The 20952-nt window shown below is 39.3% G+C and overlaps 1 protein-coding gene across 4 annotated transcripts in view; it reads right to left on the reverse strand.

Moving 5' to 3' along the window:
• LOC111868645 (zinc finger CCCH domain-containing protein 18) overlaps positions 1-20952 on the reverse strand; it is a 44581-nt gene that overhangs the window by 15144 nt on the left and 8485 nt on the right. For 3 of the 4 annotated variants that reach the window (XM_023859488.2, XM_023859486.2, XM_033753129.1), the window contains exons 3-9: positions 18905-19037; positions 13745-13831; positions 13518-13672; positions 8744-9067; positions 5168-5326; positions 4257-4510; positions 2761-3123 (exon numbers count right to left, since the gene is read on the reverse strand). In XM_023859488.2, the coding sequence (XP_023715256.1) occupies positions 2761-3123; positions 4257-4510; positions 5168-5326; positions 8744-9067; positions 13518-13672; positions 13745-13831; positions 18905-19037 (1475 nt within the window). The remainder of the gene's footprint in view (positions 1-2760; positions 3124-4256; positions 4511-5167; positions 5327-8743; positions 9068-13517; positions 13673-13744; positions 13832-18904; positions 19038-20952) is intronic. The other variant, XM_023859489.2, reaches the window with a different exon arrangement.

Here is a 20952-nt window from a genome sequence, read left to right on the forward strand (position 1 = left end):
GATTAGATTAATTGGAAAAAAAAATCCAATTACCTCATCAGGACTTGAACTCGTGACCTTCCAGCTTATAGCATAGTTCCTCAACCAATTATGGTACCATATGAGACAGAAATATGTTTCAAGGTCAGAATCCAAGAAGATCCCAAAGCAACATTAAAGATACGAAACAAAGGCAGCAATTCACCTGCTTATGACATCAAGGGATTCTGTGCTAATGCATGGTAACATATAAATGTGACGAATATAAGTATTAGCATGAAAGCTAATAATGTGCCAAGGTGCCACAGTTATGCTTCATATTCTAATGCAATGGTGATTAAACATGCAAAACAAACAACTATGAAATGGCATGAAAATACTGCACCTCCCAAGGCAATTGGTCAAAGGAGGAAACAAACCAAAATTTTCCAATTCTATATTAAAACTGTTGTTTGTAGATTCGATCCAAAAACATAAAAATTAGAATATACAAAACTATAATTTTGCCTGTGGTTCTGTATGGGTGTGAAACTTGTTCTCTGACATTAAGGGAGGAACACAGACTGAGGGTGTTTGAGAACAGGGTGTTGAGGAAAATATTTGAACCAAAGAGAGATGAAGTGACAGGAGGATGGAGAAAACTGCATAATGAGGAGCTTCATAACTTGTACTCTTCTCCAAGTATAATTAGAACGATCAAGTCAAGGAGGATGACATGGGCAGGGCATGTAGCACAAATGGGGGAAACAAGGAATGTGTATAGGATATTGGTGGGAAAGCCAGAAGGAAAGAGACCACTGGGAAGACCAAGGCGTAGGTGGGTGGACAATATTAAAATGGATCTTAGGGAGATAGGATGGGATGGTATTGATTGGACTGATCTGGCTCAGGATAGGGACCAGTGGAGGGCTCTTGCGAACACGGTAATGAAACTTCAGGTTCCATAAAATGCTGGGAAATTCTTGAGTAGCTACAGAATTGGCGGCTCCTCCAGAAGGGCTCAGCTCCATGAGTAAGTAAGTAAGTTTGTAGATTCGAAAGTAGAATGGACTGTCCACCTCCTGCAACATAATTTCTCAACAAAAGGCTGAAATTTTAAGTTCACCTGCGGGTGGTGCATATAAATGATGCAGAGAAACAGGTTTCATTTATAGTGAAGGTCTTCAATTTACAGGAAGTTCCCAACATACTTTGACACACTGTCTATGAAATGTCAGTGTGTTTCAATATGCCACCCAATTATACCATTAATGATGTAGGTGCAAAATCTGTTGTCATAAAAAACATTAGGCAATGAAAAGATGCAAGCTGACAAAGTTTGCAGGCAGCACAAAATGACTGTCATATATGATAGTGAACTGAAGAATTATTCCTAAGGTGCAGCTTCCTATGGGGCTAATGGTCATGTTTCAAACTAAGAGATAGGTGACAAGATAAACTGATATTGGCAGTTACATATTACATTTACATAAAATATTTGTAACATATCAAGACACCTGAAGATGGTCGTTTGGGGCCGACACATGTAGTATCACAGTGTATAATGTTAAACTAAAATTAAAATTAAGCAGTGAATAAACAAGTGTTGCAATATTGATGGACGTTAAGTTAAACAATTGCAACAGGATGCTGAAATACAGCAGAATAATACACTGTACTTTAAGAGTTATGGTGAGCCAAGATAGCATAGTCAGTATAACGACTGGCTACAGGCTGGACAACAGAGGGGTCAAAGTTCGAGTCCCTGTAGGGTCAAGAATTTTTTCTTCTCCACATCGTCCAGACCAGCTCTGGGGTCCACCCAACCTCTTATCTAATGGGAACCAGCAGCTCTTTCCCTGAAGGCAAAGTGGCTGAGGCATGAAACTGACCATTCACCTTCAACTAGTGCCAAGGTCAAGAAAATATCGATCTATATATCCACTCACCCATACGCCTTCACTTAATTAGTGAAGCACAGGGACAACTTTACCTTTAACTTACTTTAAGAGTCATAAGCTAGCTTATTAGATTAATTTAAAATGTAAATAGGTTAAACTAAGGAAAGGAAAGTATAAAATGGAAATGGTGTTATAAAAGAAGTAAATAAGATTTAAAGAAATGTCAGGATATAAAACCAGGGACTCATGTTCCATTATCTGCAATGTACACAACAGACTCAATGCATTTATCTACTCATTCATATCTGGCACATAGAATAAAGAAATTCATATGCAAAGACAGTCTGTAAGATTACGTAAGAATGTAATGTTAGGTAATGTTTAGCATAAACATGTGTTGTGCTTATGAAAAAGCTCCCTCATGCCTTCACAATTCACATACAATTGACACAAGCTACAGACAACCAGCACAAGTCATAACCTGTGCAGGTTTATATGTAATAACTAATGGCATACTTTTAAGATGTATCTAATTAACACTCCAAAGGCTGTGTAAGTTTCCAATCAAGATTTATTAGGGTTATTCCAAAAACACAAAACCAAGATTATAACGCATACTAGAGGGAGCACTTAAGCCACCAACATTAAATTATGACACACAATATTTTAACAATACCAGCTGTTTCAAAGAAATGGCAAGATCAACTAAAGAATATTACACAAAACTTGCAGTTTAAAAGGATTAATTAAATTCTGTTTTTACACAAAGACAGTTCAAAGTGAGCTGGTGTGTATACTGGAAAGAAAATAAAAAGAAACTTCACTGAAAGCCAGATAGTAGTTTTCACTCCATTGCAATATGATTTTAGCCTTGAGAGGAATGGTGGGCATATGAACATACCCTTAGGAGATGGCTCCCTGCTGCTGGAGGAGGACGAATAACTTGATTCTGATGTGTCACTACTGGAGCCACTGGAGTCAGACCCTGATGATGACCGTGATGACTTAGACTGGGAGCGAAGCTTCACTTTGGCAGACAATGCTGCAGCTACTACAGCAGCTTTTGAACGTTCTAAGTTCAACTTTGCCCTTGAGTTTGTTGATGGTGGTGGTGGTGGTGGTGGTGGTGGATTCTGTGCAGACTTTCTCATCATTCCTGGTGACGGTGGTCGTACTTCTTTCTGCTTGCGTGGACTCGGGGCTGGTGGATTCATTAGAAGTGCTCTTTCACTGGCTGCTTTCTTTTCAGACTGAATCAGACTGGCTGCAAGAAAGATAACACATTCTGTCCAAAGAGAGGCCTACATCTAATTAAACTTTACTATATACAGAATGAAAAAGAACATAAACTAATTTGAAATACAGATACTTCTAGAGGTAGTCTTTGTAATTTCAAGTGCCTGGATGATTTTGACACTAATTTAATAAAGATATATTCCTGATACAGGTAACCAACAGAAGAGATAATGTACAAAATACTAACACCATCCAACAATCAAGAGATCCATTAAAAAATGAAATTAAATATGCCAAAAGAATAAAACATCTTTATGATGCTGACAAACAGCAGTGTCCTCAAAATTATTCATCACTTTTGTCTCCCCTCTTATAAAAAATATAATAAGATCTGGGAAGAACTAACTGCCTGCTTTCCTTTGATATGACATGCACCGCATATAAAATTATGCCTCCAACAATTCTTCGTTGCTGCGGGAATGTTTATACCAAGCTGTTACCTAGTTATGATCGGGGAATACACAGACAGACAGACGCACACACACACACACACACACACACATACAACAATTCTTCTATTTTCTTTTTTCTTTTTATCTTTTGCCACAGGAATGTGTTTACCAAGCCGCTGCCTAGCAATAAAAGGAGGGATACATGCCACTGAGCCTTTGCCTAGCAATGATAGGAGGGATGTAAATACAGATACACAGACAGATGGGAGGGACTTATGAAGTATGTCACTGTGATGGTCCTGAGTGCCATGATATACATACCAGGTTTCATAAGGACCGGTTCAGGCACTCTGAAGTTAGGGGGGGGGGACTCATAGACACACAGACACCACAGTTTTGAGTTTACATTTTAAAACATTTTTCTGAACTCTGAGCACTAACATCACTTTCTTGTGCAACACTGAATTACACTGCTCATCACAATTCTTCCTTTGCTGCAGATAATTAGTCACATATTCGAACTGCAAGACTGATGACTGATCTGTTCTGAAAAATTTCACCATGTCCTGCCCTTGCATGCTTTCCATTTCAGTAGGGAAAGAAGGAACATGTGATTTTCGGTTCTACAGAAGGTTGACTGTCACTTGCCTAAGACCAAAATTTCCTCACTATATATAGCAGTCAAAAAACAGTTCATATTTTATTTTACCTTTAGAGAGAGTACGTGCATCAGGTGGCTGCTTCAAGACTTTGCGAGGTGACACAGGCTGGGAGTTTGGTGACAATGCTTCTGCAGCTCTGGCAGTTGGGACAAGAGGCCGGTTCATCTTTCGACGTGAACGTGACAAGGGAGTGCGTGAACTGGAACGTGAACGAGAATGGGACAAGGATTTTGAACGGGATCTAGAGTGTGAGTCATGACTGTAGGAGCTGTAACTGGACTGGCTAGAGCTGCGACTTGAGCTGGAATAAGTACAACAGTTGAAGATACACATAGAAATATGATTCTGCACTCCATCTTCGTACAGACCGCCTTTAATTCAGTAACTTCCTAACTGGGTAAGACAAAAATTTCAGAACCTTCACAAAACAGAAAACATACTGTGTACTCTGTGCATGTCAATACAATAAGGTATCCATTTAAAATCTGTATGAAGGACAATAAATCTGAACACAAAAATGAGAAAAGCTTTACACAGAGGAGGTAAACTGACACTAAAAATAATGAAGATGGGTCTACAGATATTAAAATACAAGAAGTCTTAAACTGGGGAATATTAACTGTGGATTAAATTTTATATTTGAAAGCATACCAAAAATAATGATGTGTTGTAGCTTTATATGGTTATGGTTTTTTTTCTTTTGGCTGGTTCTGGTTGCTTAGAATGAGATTTATATTACACTGGCTTCAACGATTTTCAAAATGGGAATGTCCCTCAAGACAGAGAAGAACACAAAAGGGAAATTTGATAGAGATGCAATTTTGAATGAGTGGTCTCATGATCCAGTTTCTCAACAAATGAGATGGCAAAGGAACACTGAGAGAAAATAAGAGGTCACAAAGTGTGAGAATACCACAATATGTCACATTCACATGGCAATATGTGCAGATCAACTGACCTGGATGATGAATACGAAGAGCCAGATGAGTAGGACTGACGCCGTGACGGACGTGAAGCTGAACCTGTTTTCCTCCCAGATGGAGACTTGGACCGCATCCACGGGTCAGCCCACTCATCACCACGACCTCTGTGACTTGGCACAGACACTTCAGAATATCTGAATATCATAAAGAGGCATGCTTACTCTATGGTACAAATCACAGTTACTCAGCTCTTCCTGCTGTTATGGAACCTAAAGGGTAGTAATCACTGCAGTCATTAGAGCCCACCATCAGACTCCATCCTTAGCAAGTTCACATCTTCACAAGCCATATCTCTTTACTTTAACCTTTATCATATAGGAAACAGGGCTTTAAATGATTGGGTTAGTAGTAGGATTTTAACTGTAAGTATACTGTAAGAAAAGTATACATCTTTCGAACTACACCTGTTAAAAATTCTAGTGAAAAGCATTCCAAAGAAGATTATTTCTTACTGTTTCCAATAATTTTTAAACATTTCCAAAATAAAAAAAAAATATTACACATATATAACACTTGATGCACTATGCTACAAGCTGGAAGGTTGCAGGTTCAAATCCCGATGAGGTCATTCAAATTTTTCAATTTATCTAATCTGTCCAACTGCAATATGGCCCTGTTCCTAGGGTGTAAATGGAGGCAGGTGGGTAAGGCTGACAACCTTACTTCCATCTGTGAGCCAAATGTCTAGAAGATGTGGGAGCCTCAACCTCTCACACCCTTATGGGACTTCATGGCCTGTTACAGGGACAGTTTTACTTCCCCCCCCCCCTTCATTATATATATGTGAACTGTATATAAACTCAAATACACACCATTTACATTTCTGGAAATGTTTTCCTTCATCTGTTTGGATGGAACTCTGATTTCTAATTCCTTTATTAGAACCATCACAACACAACTATATTAAGGTCAGTGCCTAGTTTGTGCCTAGAGTTGTTGTTTACATTCCCTACAGAGCGGACAATAGTTTGTAAGATGAGCCACCGACAAAATAATTAACATTTATATTACTAAATCTACATCACGAGCCTCAAAAAGCAGTTTATCATGTATACACAAAATATAGATTATATATTATATATCACATTATGATTTTCACCCATTGTTACTGTGCATTCATCAAGCTAATTTTCAAAATCAGATGACCTCAGATTCGAACACCTTTTATAGTCGTCAAGACACGAGTCATTACAAAAACAGGGAAATTCTCTTGAGAGTAATATTATATAATGCTATTGCCCACTGGTATAACAAGATTTGGCAAGTCAGTGACTGTAACAGTGACCTACTGTCCCCCATTCCCCCAACGCATCAAAAACAAACACATGACAAAACTTCATTCTTTGCTCCCAGCTCCCTACTAATATAATTCTAGCAAGTCAACGTCTGTTTGATGCTTCTTATTGTGTACATTCCCCCACTCCCCTTTCAATCAGTAAACTTTTACTTCAGTCACTTTCCCACTAGCCTAGCAGGTCCTTGTCCATGTTCCCAAAACTTCTGAGAGTGGTCTCCCACTTCTAATCCCTTCAGCTGCAAACAAACAAGAAAACTTATACTTTCACCTGCTGTCTGATCAGTTCAGATTCTACTGCCTCACAGCTGACAAGACCATGAATGAGTGAGAATAGTGTACCGACAGTATTATCAAGAATAAGAATGACCCTATTAGGATTGTTGTTTATAAATATCACATGGTAGAAAAGCATAATGAAGACCCGTATAGAGCAGTAGAGAAAATAAATGTTACACCTGCTACAGCCTGGCTCAAAATTAAGGGGTATTCTAGCCCAAAATATTTGCATCATATGGCCAGCTGGACAGTAGGTATACCAACATGTGGCACAGGGTCAATAAAGGATAATATTGTTCTCCATCTATGACAGGTTTCCTATATGTTATCTTTATTTGGAATTTTCTGATTGGGGTTTTGCATGTATTTGTTTTCCTTACACATACTAAATGTATCAATCATCATCAGTTTCCTTTAAGTAACTGCCCTAACAATATTCAGTGAAGAATAAAAGTACATATGAAACTGTTTTTCCATTCCTCTGTTACTATACTCAATTATGCTCTTCAACACTTTGTTCTCACAATAACCCAAAATCTTGTGTTCCCTCAAAATGAGAGTTTAAGTTCCCTGAGTATACGAGGCGCTATCAGAAAGATCTTGGACTAGGTCAAAAAAGAAATGCTGGCTTAACTTACTCAATTTTGGCTGCCATCTCCTTCAAAACAGTCTCCTTGGTAATGTATACAGCAATCCCATAATTTTTTCCATGCTACAGAAGCACCATGGAAGTAATTTTCCTTAATGTTGTTGAATACCGCTTGTGATTCCCTTTGGATGTCAGACACTGTTTCAAAACATCATCCCTTCAGTTTCATTTTCAATTTGGGAAACAAAGCGAAATCACAGAAGACTAAGTCCAGTAAGTAGGGAGGATGGAGGATGATGACCATGTTGTTGTTAGTCACAAACCCTGTGGTTCTCAGGGATGTGTAGGTGGGCGCATTCACATGAACAAGGAGCCAGTTTTTGTTGCGCTAAAGTTCCAGTCTTTTTGTCACACATTTTCTCCCAAGGATCTCAAAGCATTACAGTAAAAGTCAGAGTTGACCGTAGTGTTAGGAGGAACAAATTCCAGGTGAACAATCCCCTTCATATCCAGAAAAATAATGGGTGTTCTTTGTTGAACTCCAGACATGCTCCACCTTTTTGCTCTTGGTGATAGCGGGCTCTGCCAATGCAACGATTGTTACTTTGTTTCTCGATCATAACCAAAAATCCAACATTCATCACCCATTATGATCCTAGAGATAAAAGCTGGGTCCTCATTAGCATTCTCTTGTAGCTCAAGACACATGTTTACATGTCACTGTTTGTAATCATTTGTCAAGAGTCGGGGACAAACTTCACAGCAATGTGGCGCATGTTCAAATTTTCTGTTAAGATCTCCTAGCAAACTTCATAGCTGATCCCAATGGTGCCTGCGAGCTCATGCATTGTTCAGCACTGTTCTTCGTGGATGAGTTCTCAAAATTTTTCAACATTTTCTGTTGTTTTGCTGGTACTTGGTAGCCCTGGAAATTCATTATCTTCAACTGATACTCGACCAGCCTTGAAACGTAAATGCCATTCAAAAACCACTGTCCAGATTAAAGAACGTTCTCCAAAAGCCTCATGAAGCATTTCAAGGGTTTCGGTATCGGATTTACCGTGCTTCAAGCAAAACTTGATGCAGGCACGTTGCTCGACTTTGCCATCCATCACAGACAAAATAAAACAATAAGTTGAAAAAAGCATCATGTAAAAACAATGGATGTTCACAGCACAGTGTCATGTGGCACACTGGTGCAACAGGCCTGTGGAAGTGTGGCCTTGGCCTCCTCTCTCATCTTCTTTCACCGACACAGTTACAACAATAACAGTCCAGGAAATTTCTGATACTACCTCATATCTTGTTCGATGCACGTGGACTCTGAGAAGCAAACAAGTCATTTGGTAATAAAGGTCTACTTGCACATACCCTTATCATGACACATACCTTTCATCTCTCCATGGCTTCTCAGCACGCTGCATAATAACTTCCCTGACTGGATGTGATGATTTCTTCTTCTTCTCATAGTATTCAGTAGGTGGAGCCCTGTGCTGATGTGAATGGTATTTTCGAGTGCTGCCTGCATAGTCAGTCTCAATTCTCATCGCCCGTGAATCTCCAGGTTCATAGTGGACACGGCGCCAGTAGTCTCCTCCCCCTCTTACAGACTGATGGTAGTAAGCAGATGGAGATTCAGGGAAATCCTCGTAACGATCAGCAAGAAGGCTATCCTCATGATGATACTTTCCCTCCGAATCTACAAGTTTCAATCTGACACAAATAAACATCTGTGGGTTAACACTTCAACATCAATATTTCTTTGTATAAAACACATAAAAGAAACACAATGGGGTGGTCACACCTATCTGTTTGCATGTTTCATCTCCAAATTTTAGCAGAATTCAATTAATCTAGGCATTTGGATCAACACTAAAATTGTTTTGATTTCTTGTCATGCATCAGTCCCATATTAGTCCTACATTACGTGAAGCTCAAAATCAAATTAGCAAATTTCTAAAAAATGGTTCACACATAAAATATGCACATCAAGCAAATCATCACTATCAATGGACTACCACCCACAAGCTGCAAAACAATGGTACATGTGGTCCCACATTAGTTAAGAATTACAGACAGATGAAATGCAATTTTGTATTATGTACTGGAGTGAACATTTATTTTTAAAATATAACACACATTGACAATTTATTTGATTATATTTACTCTCTCTCCCTCTCCCTCTCTCTCTCTCTATATATATACATATATATACTCGTATATGACATGCTGTACTCATGATGTCATATAATTCGTCAAGCATTACAGTGACTCTGTTTTGGATCTGCTTCCTGGACAGGTAAATGAGAAGTAACCAATCACACTACACAGTAACTGTAAGATTAAGATAATGAACTTAAATTTTTGGATGTCTGCAATTAAACTGTAAAAATTAGCTTCACCATGTCCATCAGCATGCAAGTAACAACTCAAGAACCACCAAACAAATTACCTTTTTAATTAATGTTTTTTAAATTCGCTTAGTGGGGGGGTGGAGTCCAGCTGGGTGCACTTGGCATGGCAGCCCCTGATTGGTCTATTGTACCTGCCCTGGGTGATTATGATGGAGAATTTGGTGGAATGAAGATTGGCAGGGGAAACTGAAGTACTCAGAGAAAACCCACCCTAGCGCCACTTTGTCCACCACAAATCCCACTTGACCAGACCCGGGATTGAACCCGGGCCACCACGGTGGGAAGCCAGCGACTAACCAAAACAAATTACCTTACTATTTGATATTTTGAATTGTTTCATTTTGGTCCGTTACACTATTATACATAAAATCAATACAAAGTCCGGCAAGTGTAACAATGTTTTTTAGGTCACTTCTTTCTCACTCTTGCCTTACATGTTTCGGTTTTAGTAAAATAACACTGGCGTAGAACTCTCACCGCAGTACACAACACACAACGCACAGCAATAATCCAACTACAAGGTAAGCAAGGATCAAATACAACACTAAACAAAATAAATTCAATATATATAAATATATAAAACCTAATGTAATACAATGTCTTTGCAGCCAATACAACCTCAAGACATCTCCCAACATCGGGATAAATTAAGAAGCAGCCTAACATTTTTATATTTTACTTCAAAAGTCTTAAACTTTTAAATATTTTTTAAATATTTTAATAGTGATGTTTTAACGCGAGGGCAACTTCGGATGGAATGCGAAGGTTGAACGTGCATTCTGTACGTGCATTCAGTACTCCAAGCTAGTGTTGTGCTTTTACACATCGACATTTGTAGCAGTGCCCACACAGCATATATACTGTGTACAGTTAAACAACGCCAGTGTTTTCTTGTTAGTACCATGGGCCTCTGAAGATGGTTTTACTAAAACCGAAACATGTAAGGCAAGAGTGAGAAAGAAGTGACCTAAAAAACACTGTTACACTCGACGGACTTTGTATTGATTTTATTATTTGATATTTGTGAGTCTTACTCAAATTTGTCAGAATATTCCAATTCTGGCTCAACTGAACTACAATGACAGACATTTTTCACAAAACTACATATATTTATGCAAAATTATTATTTATTCATTTATTTCAGTGAAACATTGTTCATACAAAAACTAGAGAAAATGCAACACGCATTTTATGTCAAAACACTTTCTCCATGTCTCAAGATTTTTGTGATAACTAAAAATAAAGGAGGGTGACCCCAGGCCTGTAAACAAGCAGTAAGTTTTCTGAGGACTGATATCCTGTCTGTCTCACTGTACAGCACAAGATGTTAAAATCACCCACAATAAACATTAAAAATTAAAACTTATGCACCAAGGCATATGAAATAGCATCAGTTGAGGGCCTGAGGTTTGTAACACAGATCTGCCTATCCATTTCTGAGAGGTGCAGCAACCAACACTAAATCTCATCCTCTCACTGTAGCCAACACCCCCATTAACTACCACAAAAAAGAAGACAGTATTAATGTTCAATACAAACAATACAGTCACTAAATGACAATGAAAAAATTTAATATAGTACTTTTTCCACACTGGGATAATATTGTCACGTGTTGGGTATGTCATGCAACAAATAACTTCACGTGGGTCTCGGATTTAGCGAATCTTTATTGGACACTCATTCTTACACACCTTACAATTATTATCACTTGTAGTATCACCTGACTTCTGGCCCAATACTCCAATGCAACATCTCAATTGTCTTCGATCACGGTTATCCCAAGACTGTCCTTCTCCTCTGCTTATATAGGCATTATGCAGACCGGTTACCAGACATCATTCCTCACGGGTCTGTTACTACTATTTTGACAGTCCGCTGTTATGCAACGCGTCTTCAGTTGTTCATCTCCGGGGAGATTCATTCGTCGTTTCAGCACTGTCTACGGAACGGCTCACTGTTATTGCGTTACCATGGAAGTACCTACTCCAAACACGTTACATTGCTCCCTTCTAAAGGTTGTTCATCCCTGAACAGCCAACAGGTTCTTCCTTTCTTTCGTGTGTTCACCTTCCTAGTGGTACCTCCACCCTACTTTTGTTCTGATGTTCGGTTCTTCCATCCTCAATTCTTCCATCCGCCCCCCCCTTCTTCCAGAGTGCTCACCTCGAGCACTTCCGTGGTCCAGCGGTTGTTGATTCTGTCGTCTCACATTCATTCTTTCCTCATTCATCCTTGCCGGGGAGGCTGGTCTTTCTACGTTACTGCTTCCTCCCATACGGGCCATTTCCCTTTTTTCGGTTTTTTTTTTTTTGGGGGGGGGGGGGGGTCGACCCCTCCAGTGTCCAATTTTTGACGTTCGCATTTGTTGCGATTCTGCGCAGCACGTCTGCTGGTGCACCTGTACATGCTTTGAATTGCTTTCTCAGTCGCCTTATTGTCTCTCTTTCAATCTTGAGTCGTTCTGCTTCTTTTCCTTTCACGGCGAATTCTTCTGTCATCCTCCCGCGTTCAAGTTCTTCTTGTGCTCTTTCCGATGCATACTTATGTGGGCTTGTGCGGGACTCCAACTGATCTCCCTGAATTCTGAGTCTCTTGCGCTGTGTCACACTTGCGCAGTGGGTCACCTTCTTGTCGGACATGACCAGTCGCTTCCTCGGGAATCAACCAGCTCCCTAAGTAAGATTCTTCTTCACAATGTCTCTCTTGCGTCATGCCACTGTTGAGCAATGGGACATCTTCCAGTTGGTCTGTTTTTTGTGCCACTTTCACACGGCAGGTCGTGTTTGGCTTGAGGATGTCTCTCATGCGTCGTGCCACTGTTGCGCGACGAGACTTCCTCTTGTCAGTTTCATGCTCTTGCCGTGCCAATTTCACATGGCAGCTCGTCCCTCTACGGGTGACAGCCAGTCTTTTTCGGCACCCACCCTGACTCTGGGTCCATTTGTTCATCTGGCAGCGGCGGTCCGCAGCTGCTTTTCGGACCTTGCACCTTTTCTTCTTCGGTTCTCTGACTGGCATCATCTACAGGAACCTCTTCTTGTTGTGCTGCCTCAGGTTTCCTGTCCGGTGAGGTCAGCTTCTTCTCTTCCTGACGTGCCTCCATCTCTTGGCAGGCCATTGTCTTTATGTCCATTTTGGGTTTGCTCTCAGCCACTATCTCCTTGTGATAACACTCGAGGTGGCGTTAGTCTAATAACTCTTCCAAATTCGTCTCAGAATCCGAACTGATCCCACTTCTGACACCAGTTGTCACGTGTTGGGTATGTCACACGACAAATAACTTCACGTGGGTCTCGGATTTAGTGAATCTTTATTGGATACTCATTCTTACACACCTTACAATTATTATCACTTGTAGTATCACCTGACTTCTGGCCCAATACTCCATTGTGACATCTCAACTGTCCTCGATCACGGTTATCCCAAGACTGTCTTCTCCTCTGCTTATATAGGTGTTATGCAGACCGGATACCAGACATCATTCCTCACGGTTCCATTACTACTATTTCAACAGTCCGCTGTTACGCAACGCGTCTTCAGTTGTCCATCTCCAGGGAGATTCGTTTGTCGTTTTGGCGTTGTCTACACAACGGCTCACTGTTATTGTGTTACTATGGAAGTACCTACTCCATGTACTAATGTTCAATACAAACAATACAGTCACTAAATGACAATGAAAAAATTTAACATAGTACTTTTCCCACACTGGGATAATATCATTAATTTTTAGTATATAACTGTGTTCTTACCCCCACCTATCAGGCTCATCCTTCAAAATGGGGCTAGCAGGACGTGTATAATAATCATTTTCTTTGTCCAGTTCCTCCTGCCCAAGACTCAGGTTCATTTTCTTCTCCTCAAAGTCCATGTCTGTCTCCTTCCGCTTAGTGGATTTCCGCATCATCTGCAACAAACTTGGTGTTGGTACTGCTTGCTGTTACTTAAAGTTACTCATTATACATTAACAAACACTCACCTCCTTTGCTTGCCTCAGACCCCGTTCCCACGCTGACTCAAATACGTGCGTCTCTTCTTTTCTGGTTCCTTGATATGACAGCCCCATCTGTGAAAGAGATAAATATCTCAACCATCAGGCTCAGCTGTCCAGTTAAGACATACAAAACAATACAGTCTTTCCAACTTTTTATCTGCTCTCTGCATCAAATAAACATATTATGGGGAAGTTACATTTATCTGTCATATCTCGAAAACAACAGTTATTGATTATGTTTGAGAGTCATGATCTACACCAACGGATGTCAAGGAAAGTTAATTATGCTTGGCATTTGTTCACTACAACCTCCACTTAAGAGCAGAAATTGAATTTTAATAACAAGTCATAGAATACACATCTCATTAAGATCTATAACATTCACTTGAAACAGTTTTCAATATGTAAGTGTATAACAAAATATAGGAATAAATTTCTGACTCTCTGCAGTCTGATATCTGTAGTGCAATTAGCTTAGAAACATTAATTTCTACCTACAGTAAACTTACAAATTTCAATCTTGCTATACTATCTTCCTATGCATGTTCTTCCTGTAACGTGTGTATAAAGAATGTAATAAAGACAGCGATCCCCAATGTCCTGATTTTGGTGGAACAGTAATAACTTTGAGAGCTGTATTTGATGTTCCACTTGGATATATGGTAGGGGCCACATCTGTACCATTTTTTAAGCTTCTAGATTACATTAACAAATAAAAGCCAAGTTTTCTGACAGCTCTTGCTCTGAATTTCAGTACATATAACTTTGCCTTCATATGTGATATTACCATGGTAAAAGATAATATAATCACAGTCAGGTGCTGTGGCTTTGGCATCAACCAAAGGGGGAAAAAATTACCCTCTCCCTCCATCTTTGTCTGATAATGCTCTGATATAGGTATAAAACAGTTATTAAATTTTTAAAATGTTAAAAAAAACTTTGCTTCCTGGCAAAACAAAACTGACTCCTTTGTATCATTCACAAACCTTTCCACTGTATAAACTGTTCAATTGGCCAGCATTGTTAAAGGACACATGTATATTATGTGAATTCAAATCCTGACTAACATCTCCCAATGTGGTTAACTATGCACCTGAATACATAACACTTTGTTAACTAATTCTGCAACTTTTCATGGAAAAATGGAATAACAAACAAAACACACTCATGCCCACACAGGCACTCACTCAGTCACACACACTCCCTCACTCGCTCACACACTCCCTCACTTGCTCACTCACTCACTCACTCACCGTGTGTGCACGCGCACGTGTGTACACTGTATTACCTCAAACATAAGACACCCTTGAATTTAAGACGCATCCAGTTTATGAAGACGGGTTTTAGGAAAAAATTAAGACAGGTGCACATTCCTTGAATTTAAGACACACCTCAATTTTTAAACAGAAAAAAAATGTGCACCTTATATTCAAAGTAATATGGTATGAGCATGTATATGTATGTATGTATGTATGTATGTATGTATGTGTATATATATATATGTGTGTGGGGGATCGAAGAGAATATGAAGGATTTCCAGTCTGTGTGTACACACACACACAGACTGGAAATCCTTCATATTCTCTTCGATCCCCCGGGTCGCATTAAAATACAGTAAAACTTGGTTATAGCAACATCGGTTTCTGCGACACCTTGTCTATTGCGTCAAATATTCAATGGTACGAACTAATTCCTCATAAAGCAACTGTTTTTATACCTTGCTTAGTACGACATGCACAAATGCATCAACCTCGTATGTAACGTCATTTTCATTCCTGAATTTCTCTGATATCGTGGGAAAGTTCGATGTGTCTGCCCACCCTCACTTTCTCTACTTGCTGACGTGACTGTCCTGGAAGAATACAACCGCAATCTGCAAGAGGAGCGTGGGTTTTATGCGAAAACAAGGGTGTGGGGTGGGACTGCGTGAATAGTGCAAGAGGAAGCGGCAGGTTGTTAACTGCATTCCTTTCCTAGAATCTCGTCTAACAGGACCTCACATTGCCTACTTACCCTATAGTGTTCCTGCCTAAACCCAGAGAAGTGCAGTAGCGAAAACATGGCAATGAAAAGGAAAGTTTTAAGCATTGAAGAGAAAGTTAAAGTGATTCGTGAAATATTGTGTGTATTGTCAGTGAAAAGCGCTGTAATATGTCTTTGATATTACACATTTGGGCAATTCCACGTAAATGTTACGTTAGTCTGTACTTAACTACGTATTTCACTAAAAAATGCAACATTTTAACTCGGTTTTTGGTAGATTTTTATGTGACTAACATAAGGCTACTGTGGAAGTGCCCATTTCAGTTACAACGACATTCGTTTATAACGACACTATTTTTAGGTCCCTTTGATGACGTTATAACCAAGTTCTACTGTATTATTTTTTTAAATCAGTTAAGCATGAAACTTTATATTTTAAAAATTCTTACTTTAAGCGCAGATGTGCATATAACAGAACAATTAATAGAAATCAGCAGCAAGCCAAAATACTATCACTAATGAGACAAAAGGTTTTGCACTCTCAGCATGTCCACTGTTGTATTTAATTGCCACTACGGTCAAGGCAACTGTTTGCTTCCCTTACCCTTTACTGAAAAGTTCAAACATTCAGTTCACATTCTTACTTTTTCTTTGACTCAAAACAGTCTTTGTTCGAATATATTTTAATCAGACCATTAGTTTCAAACTGAAAGCGGTACTGAGTGGTAATGTGTAAGGTGAGCATGAACCTGTTTCTGTATGGTGATCTGCTCAGCAAAAGAGTGAATAAACAAAGAATTTGTATAGTAAAGTATTTGGTTGTACACATAATCAGTATGAGTTCATCTTTAAACTGATGGCTCCTCCCACAGAAAGCATATACTTCGACACATTCTCAAATGTGAATATTAATTTCTAATTATAGTGACATAATTCATGCAAATAAGTGGGATGTATATTGTCTAAAAGCATTTTCTCAGTAAGTCACAGAGGTAGAAAGGATATACAGAAACACATTCGTGCAAATAAGCATAAAGTCTCACTGTGTGCTATAATATCAAGTAAATAATATATTGTAAGATTTGAGGCTTTCACGGCGGTGACTATGAAGAAAGCAGTCTTCTGGGATTTGGCACCGTGTATATGTGGTGTTAACCGACGTTTCGGAGGAACGTATCGCCTCCATCTTCAGGGTAGAAGAAAAAATATAAGAAATCTGCAAGCGAAGAGACCGTGAGAACCGGTAAAAGCAGACAATCTGTTATTTGTGCTGTGCCACATAAAGATGTTATGTATGGTTAACTGCTTAAAAATCTGCAACTATCTGGTTTAACAAGACATGTTTAAAACAGGTACTAAAAAAAAAAGTAAAAGTAAAGCCCTGGTTTAACAAGACATGTTTAAAACAGGAACTACTAAAAAAAAAAGTAAAAGTAAAGCCATCCCTGTACCAAGCCATGAAGGGCCATAGGGTTGTCGGACGTTGAGGGTCCCACATTATTTAGACAATCAGCTCAAAGATGGCGGCAAGGTTGTCAGCCTTACGCGCCGGCCGTTACTTACTCCCCAGGAAAGTTATTTGATTAATTCCTGGTACTCATTTCTGTTAGAGGCTGAGTGAACCCCAGGGCCATAGTGCGGCTGGAAGGATTACGTCAATTGAAAAAGATCCAATGACCTCATCGGGACTTGAACCCACGACCTTCCAGCTTGTAGCATAGTGCCTCAACCACTACACTACCGTGTGCCCCCAAAACAGGATCTACTCACCTGTATTCAAATGATACTGTGGCACATAAGACACATTTCTAGGCAGTGACCACAAAACAAACAACGAAACAACATTCAATGCCAGGCAACAGATTTTAATAAGCAAGAACGAAAGGCCACTGCAGACAACAGCTCAGTAAACACATTCCAGTGGCAATGGATATGCATGCAACAATAGAGGAACTGTTGAAAACAGTGTTTTGTATTTGGTCTGTGCCAAGATGTTATATCCAAGATGGTTTGGAATGAGTTAAGTGCTCAGTTGAAAGTCAGGCTGTGAAGAGAAGACCTTATGTGTGCTGTAGTTACAGTGATATTTGGAGTGTGTAATTCAGTGAGCCTCTTGTAGTTACTTGTAGTTACAATCCATAAGTGATCAATAAATCCAATATTCAATCCAAAACGCCACCGAAATCACTCATATACATGAAAATACATTGAAAAAACAGCTCAAGCTAACAAAACTTCTGAGTACTCTAGAAAGATAAAGTTGTCCCTGTGGTTAATTAATTAAGCCCAATGCCATGAAGATGTTTAGGGGAGTAGAGGTACAGCTGCACCATTTTTGACCTCAGCACTTGATGAAGGTAAGTGGTCAGCTTCACTGTCCACTGGATAGACGTCTGGGTGCGCCCCACAGCCAATATTGTGGACAACAGAGAAATCTTATCTCTGCCAGGATTCCAATCCTGACAGTGCAGCCTGTACCCCATCACTATACTGATCAAGTTAACCAACCTCCTTCAACAAATACTCTGCCTGGATAAAGTGTTCATGGCCTGCTGTGACAGGTCTTTACCCAGATATTTACATTCTTTATTATTGTTATCATGTACATGGAGATATTAACTCAGCAGAGCAAATTATTATGCCAGAGAAATTTAAAATGGTAGACAGACAAAGAAATCTATGGAATGGGAACATCCATAGTGTTAATGTGTATAAATGAATTTACAGTAATTAAAGAGTAATTACAACAGCTTAGACTTTGCAACTAATCATGATATCCAGTCAGACTTTCATTCTGGACCCTTCATTCCTTCCAGGAAGAGAAACCATCACCCACATGTAAGCTCAAGCCCTGAGAGAATCTCAGAGTTGCCAGTGACCTGATGATCACATCATGATGTCACCAAATGGTCACACTGCACTATGCCACGGCCACATTGCAACCAAGATGCCATAAGGGCAAAATATTCTCTTCTAAACCCTAAACTGGCCATTCAGCATAAGGCTTATGCTGCAGATGATATGGATAAAGTCCAAGAGCTCAAACTGATTCCAGAAAGTTTATCTGAAGAACTACACACAAGAGAACAGAACTGGCTGCTCATTGTGTCCCTGCCTGCCAAGCATGCAGGCAAATGAGTGCTCTGGCCACATTATACTTACAGAAACAGGTTTTTCATAATGGGTGCGGTAGTCCACTGATGGATACACTGGAGGTCCATTGACTGGAACGAGGGGTCTCACCATGTCAAACATAGTATAGTTGCCCTTATCTGTGACCCCAGGATGTACAAACCTACAACATTACAATAGAAGCATGTTCATTTACAAAAGCATACACCAGCACTGCTGTATACCTTCATACCACGGTGCAAAGGCATTTCATTTTAAATAAAACATTCAAATTCTCAACCCTAGGCCTCTTCTATTCTGGAAATACAATTCATCATCATCTGCACCATAATGGTTGCTGGTTGTTCTCTCATTCACTCATTCAACAGAACAAGTAAAACTGATGTAGGATATGCCAGAAAAATAACAGTATTTTATTTAAGGTTTTAGAAATAACAAATTAAAAAAGCAGCCTAATATATACACAGTATAATCCATGAGCTGCAACATGACAATGACAAAACACTCTACTCCCAGCAGGGCCAAGAGATTTCCTGCTCTCTACAGTGGCATTGATGTGAAGTTGATCACTCACCTCCAACTAGTGCCGATGTTATGAACAGTGAAGCTAATCTCCATTCCCCTTACATCTTCATGAAGTGGTGCTTAATCAAGTACGAACAGGGAAACTTTACATTTTATAGCAAACAATTAAAATGAATATAATTGAGTACACAACAATACTTTATATTCAGCAATAACTGTGCTCTAACCAGAATATTTTTATTTATGTGAAATGCTTTTAACCATACAAACAAAAGAATATATTTCTCTATCAGAATATGAGTTAAATCATTACAGCACATTCTAGACAATAAAGACACATGGCTTTTCTTATCACACAAGGGGACCAAACTCCACCTCTTCCACTTACCTGTGCCTTAATTATGCAATGATCTCAATGGTGGAATAGTTTTTTATATACCAGTCATTAAAACTTCTTTACATCATACATTTCTGTTGTTGTTTTGCAACATCCCCTTACTTTCCAAACTTCAAAAACTGTGCCATTTTCTTGAGGACTACTTTTACTGTCCTGTTTTAAGTTTTGGTGTCATTACACACCGAAGACTTCAACTGTCTTAGATAAGTCTTCAGGAACAAGAAAGTCGTAGTATCACTTCCTTAGAAATCAATCATAGAATAACTTTACAGTACAGTGACCACATATTTGTTTTTAGCACACATCCACCTAACATCTAACAACAAACTCAGTGCAGAATTCATGATGGTTTCTTGAGTGTATTTTCATTTCTGGATGACGTGAGTTGGTTACTATAAAATAATGCCAAAACAGCCAACAATAACAAGTCATAACCAATATGAAATTCTGGGGAGACCTTATGAGTCCCTCTTTCCTTCAACTACTTCAGTCTGTCTTTTCTTTTTGTGGGTTATTTAACTAAGCTTTCAGTACTGAGACTACATAATGCTGGATGGTAAGATCACTGATGAATTCAAGGGGATTTAGAATGAAGTGGTAGTGGTCTAATCAAGGCACTATCCCAGCAATGGCCTGAAGGTACTGATGAAAACCAAGATAACATAAATCAGAATGGTCAGTGTCCCAGCTAATAGAAATGGGCACTTTTTGAATATGAAGTCTGGAGTGTCAACCTCTGCACCAATACATTCAATGTCTGAGTTAATTAAGTGCTCTTATCCTGTGCATAATTTGCATTAGCAGGCCCTACATATTTCCATTATGATAAGTTATCAGACATAACCTCAATGTTCTGCATCACTGCCATGTTTGTAATTTTTAACACATACTCTGTCCAAAACATCTATGAGGGTATGTCACATCTTACAGAAGATAAGTCCTGTATGCTCAACAAGATCTCTGGTATGGTGATTCTGTTTTCCATCTAAGCTGGAAATATATTGTGGCGTATTTGTTCTATGCAGAAACTGATGAGCCACACAGGCCTTGGGGTACACGCACAATGGGAAAGTTGCAGATTGGATCGCCATGTTGCTAGGCAACAGCTCTGTGAATGCTTGGACTGTACAAGAGTGAGTAGGGATCACATGACCTC

This window comes from Cryptotermes secundus, unplaced genomic scaffold (assembly GCF_002891405.2).
Source record: "Cryptotermes secundus unplaced genomic scaffold, Csec_1.0 scaffold696, whole genome shotgun sequence".
Taxonomy (NCBI): domain Eukaryota; kingdom Metazoa; phylum Arthropoda; class Insecta; order Blattodea; family Kalotermitidae; genus Cryptotermes; species Cryptotermes secundus.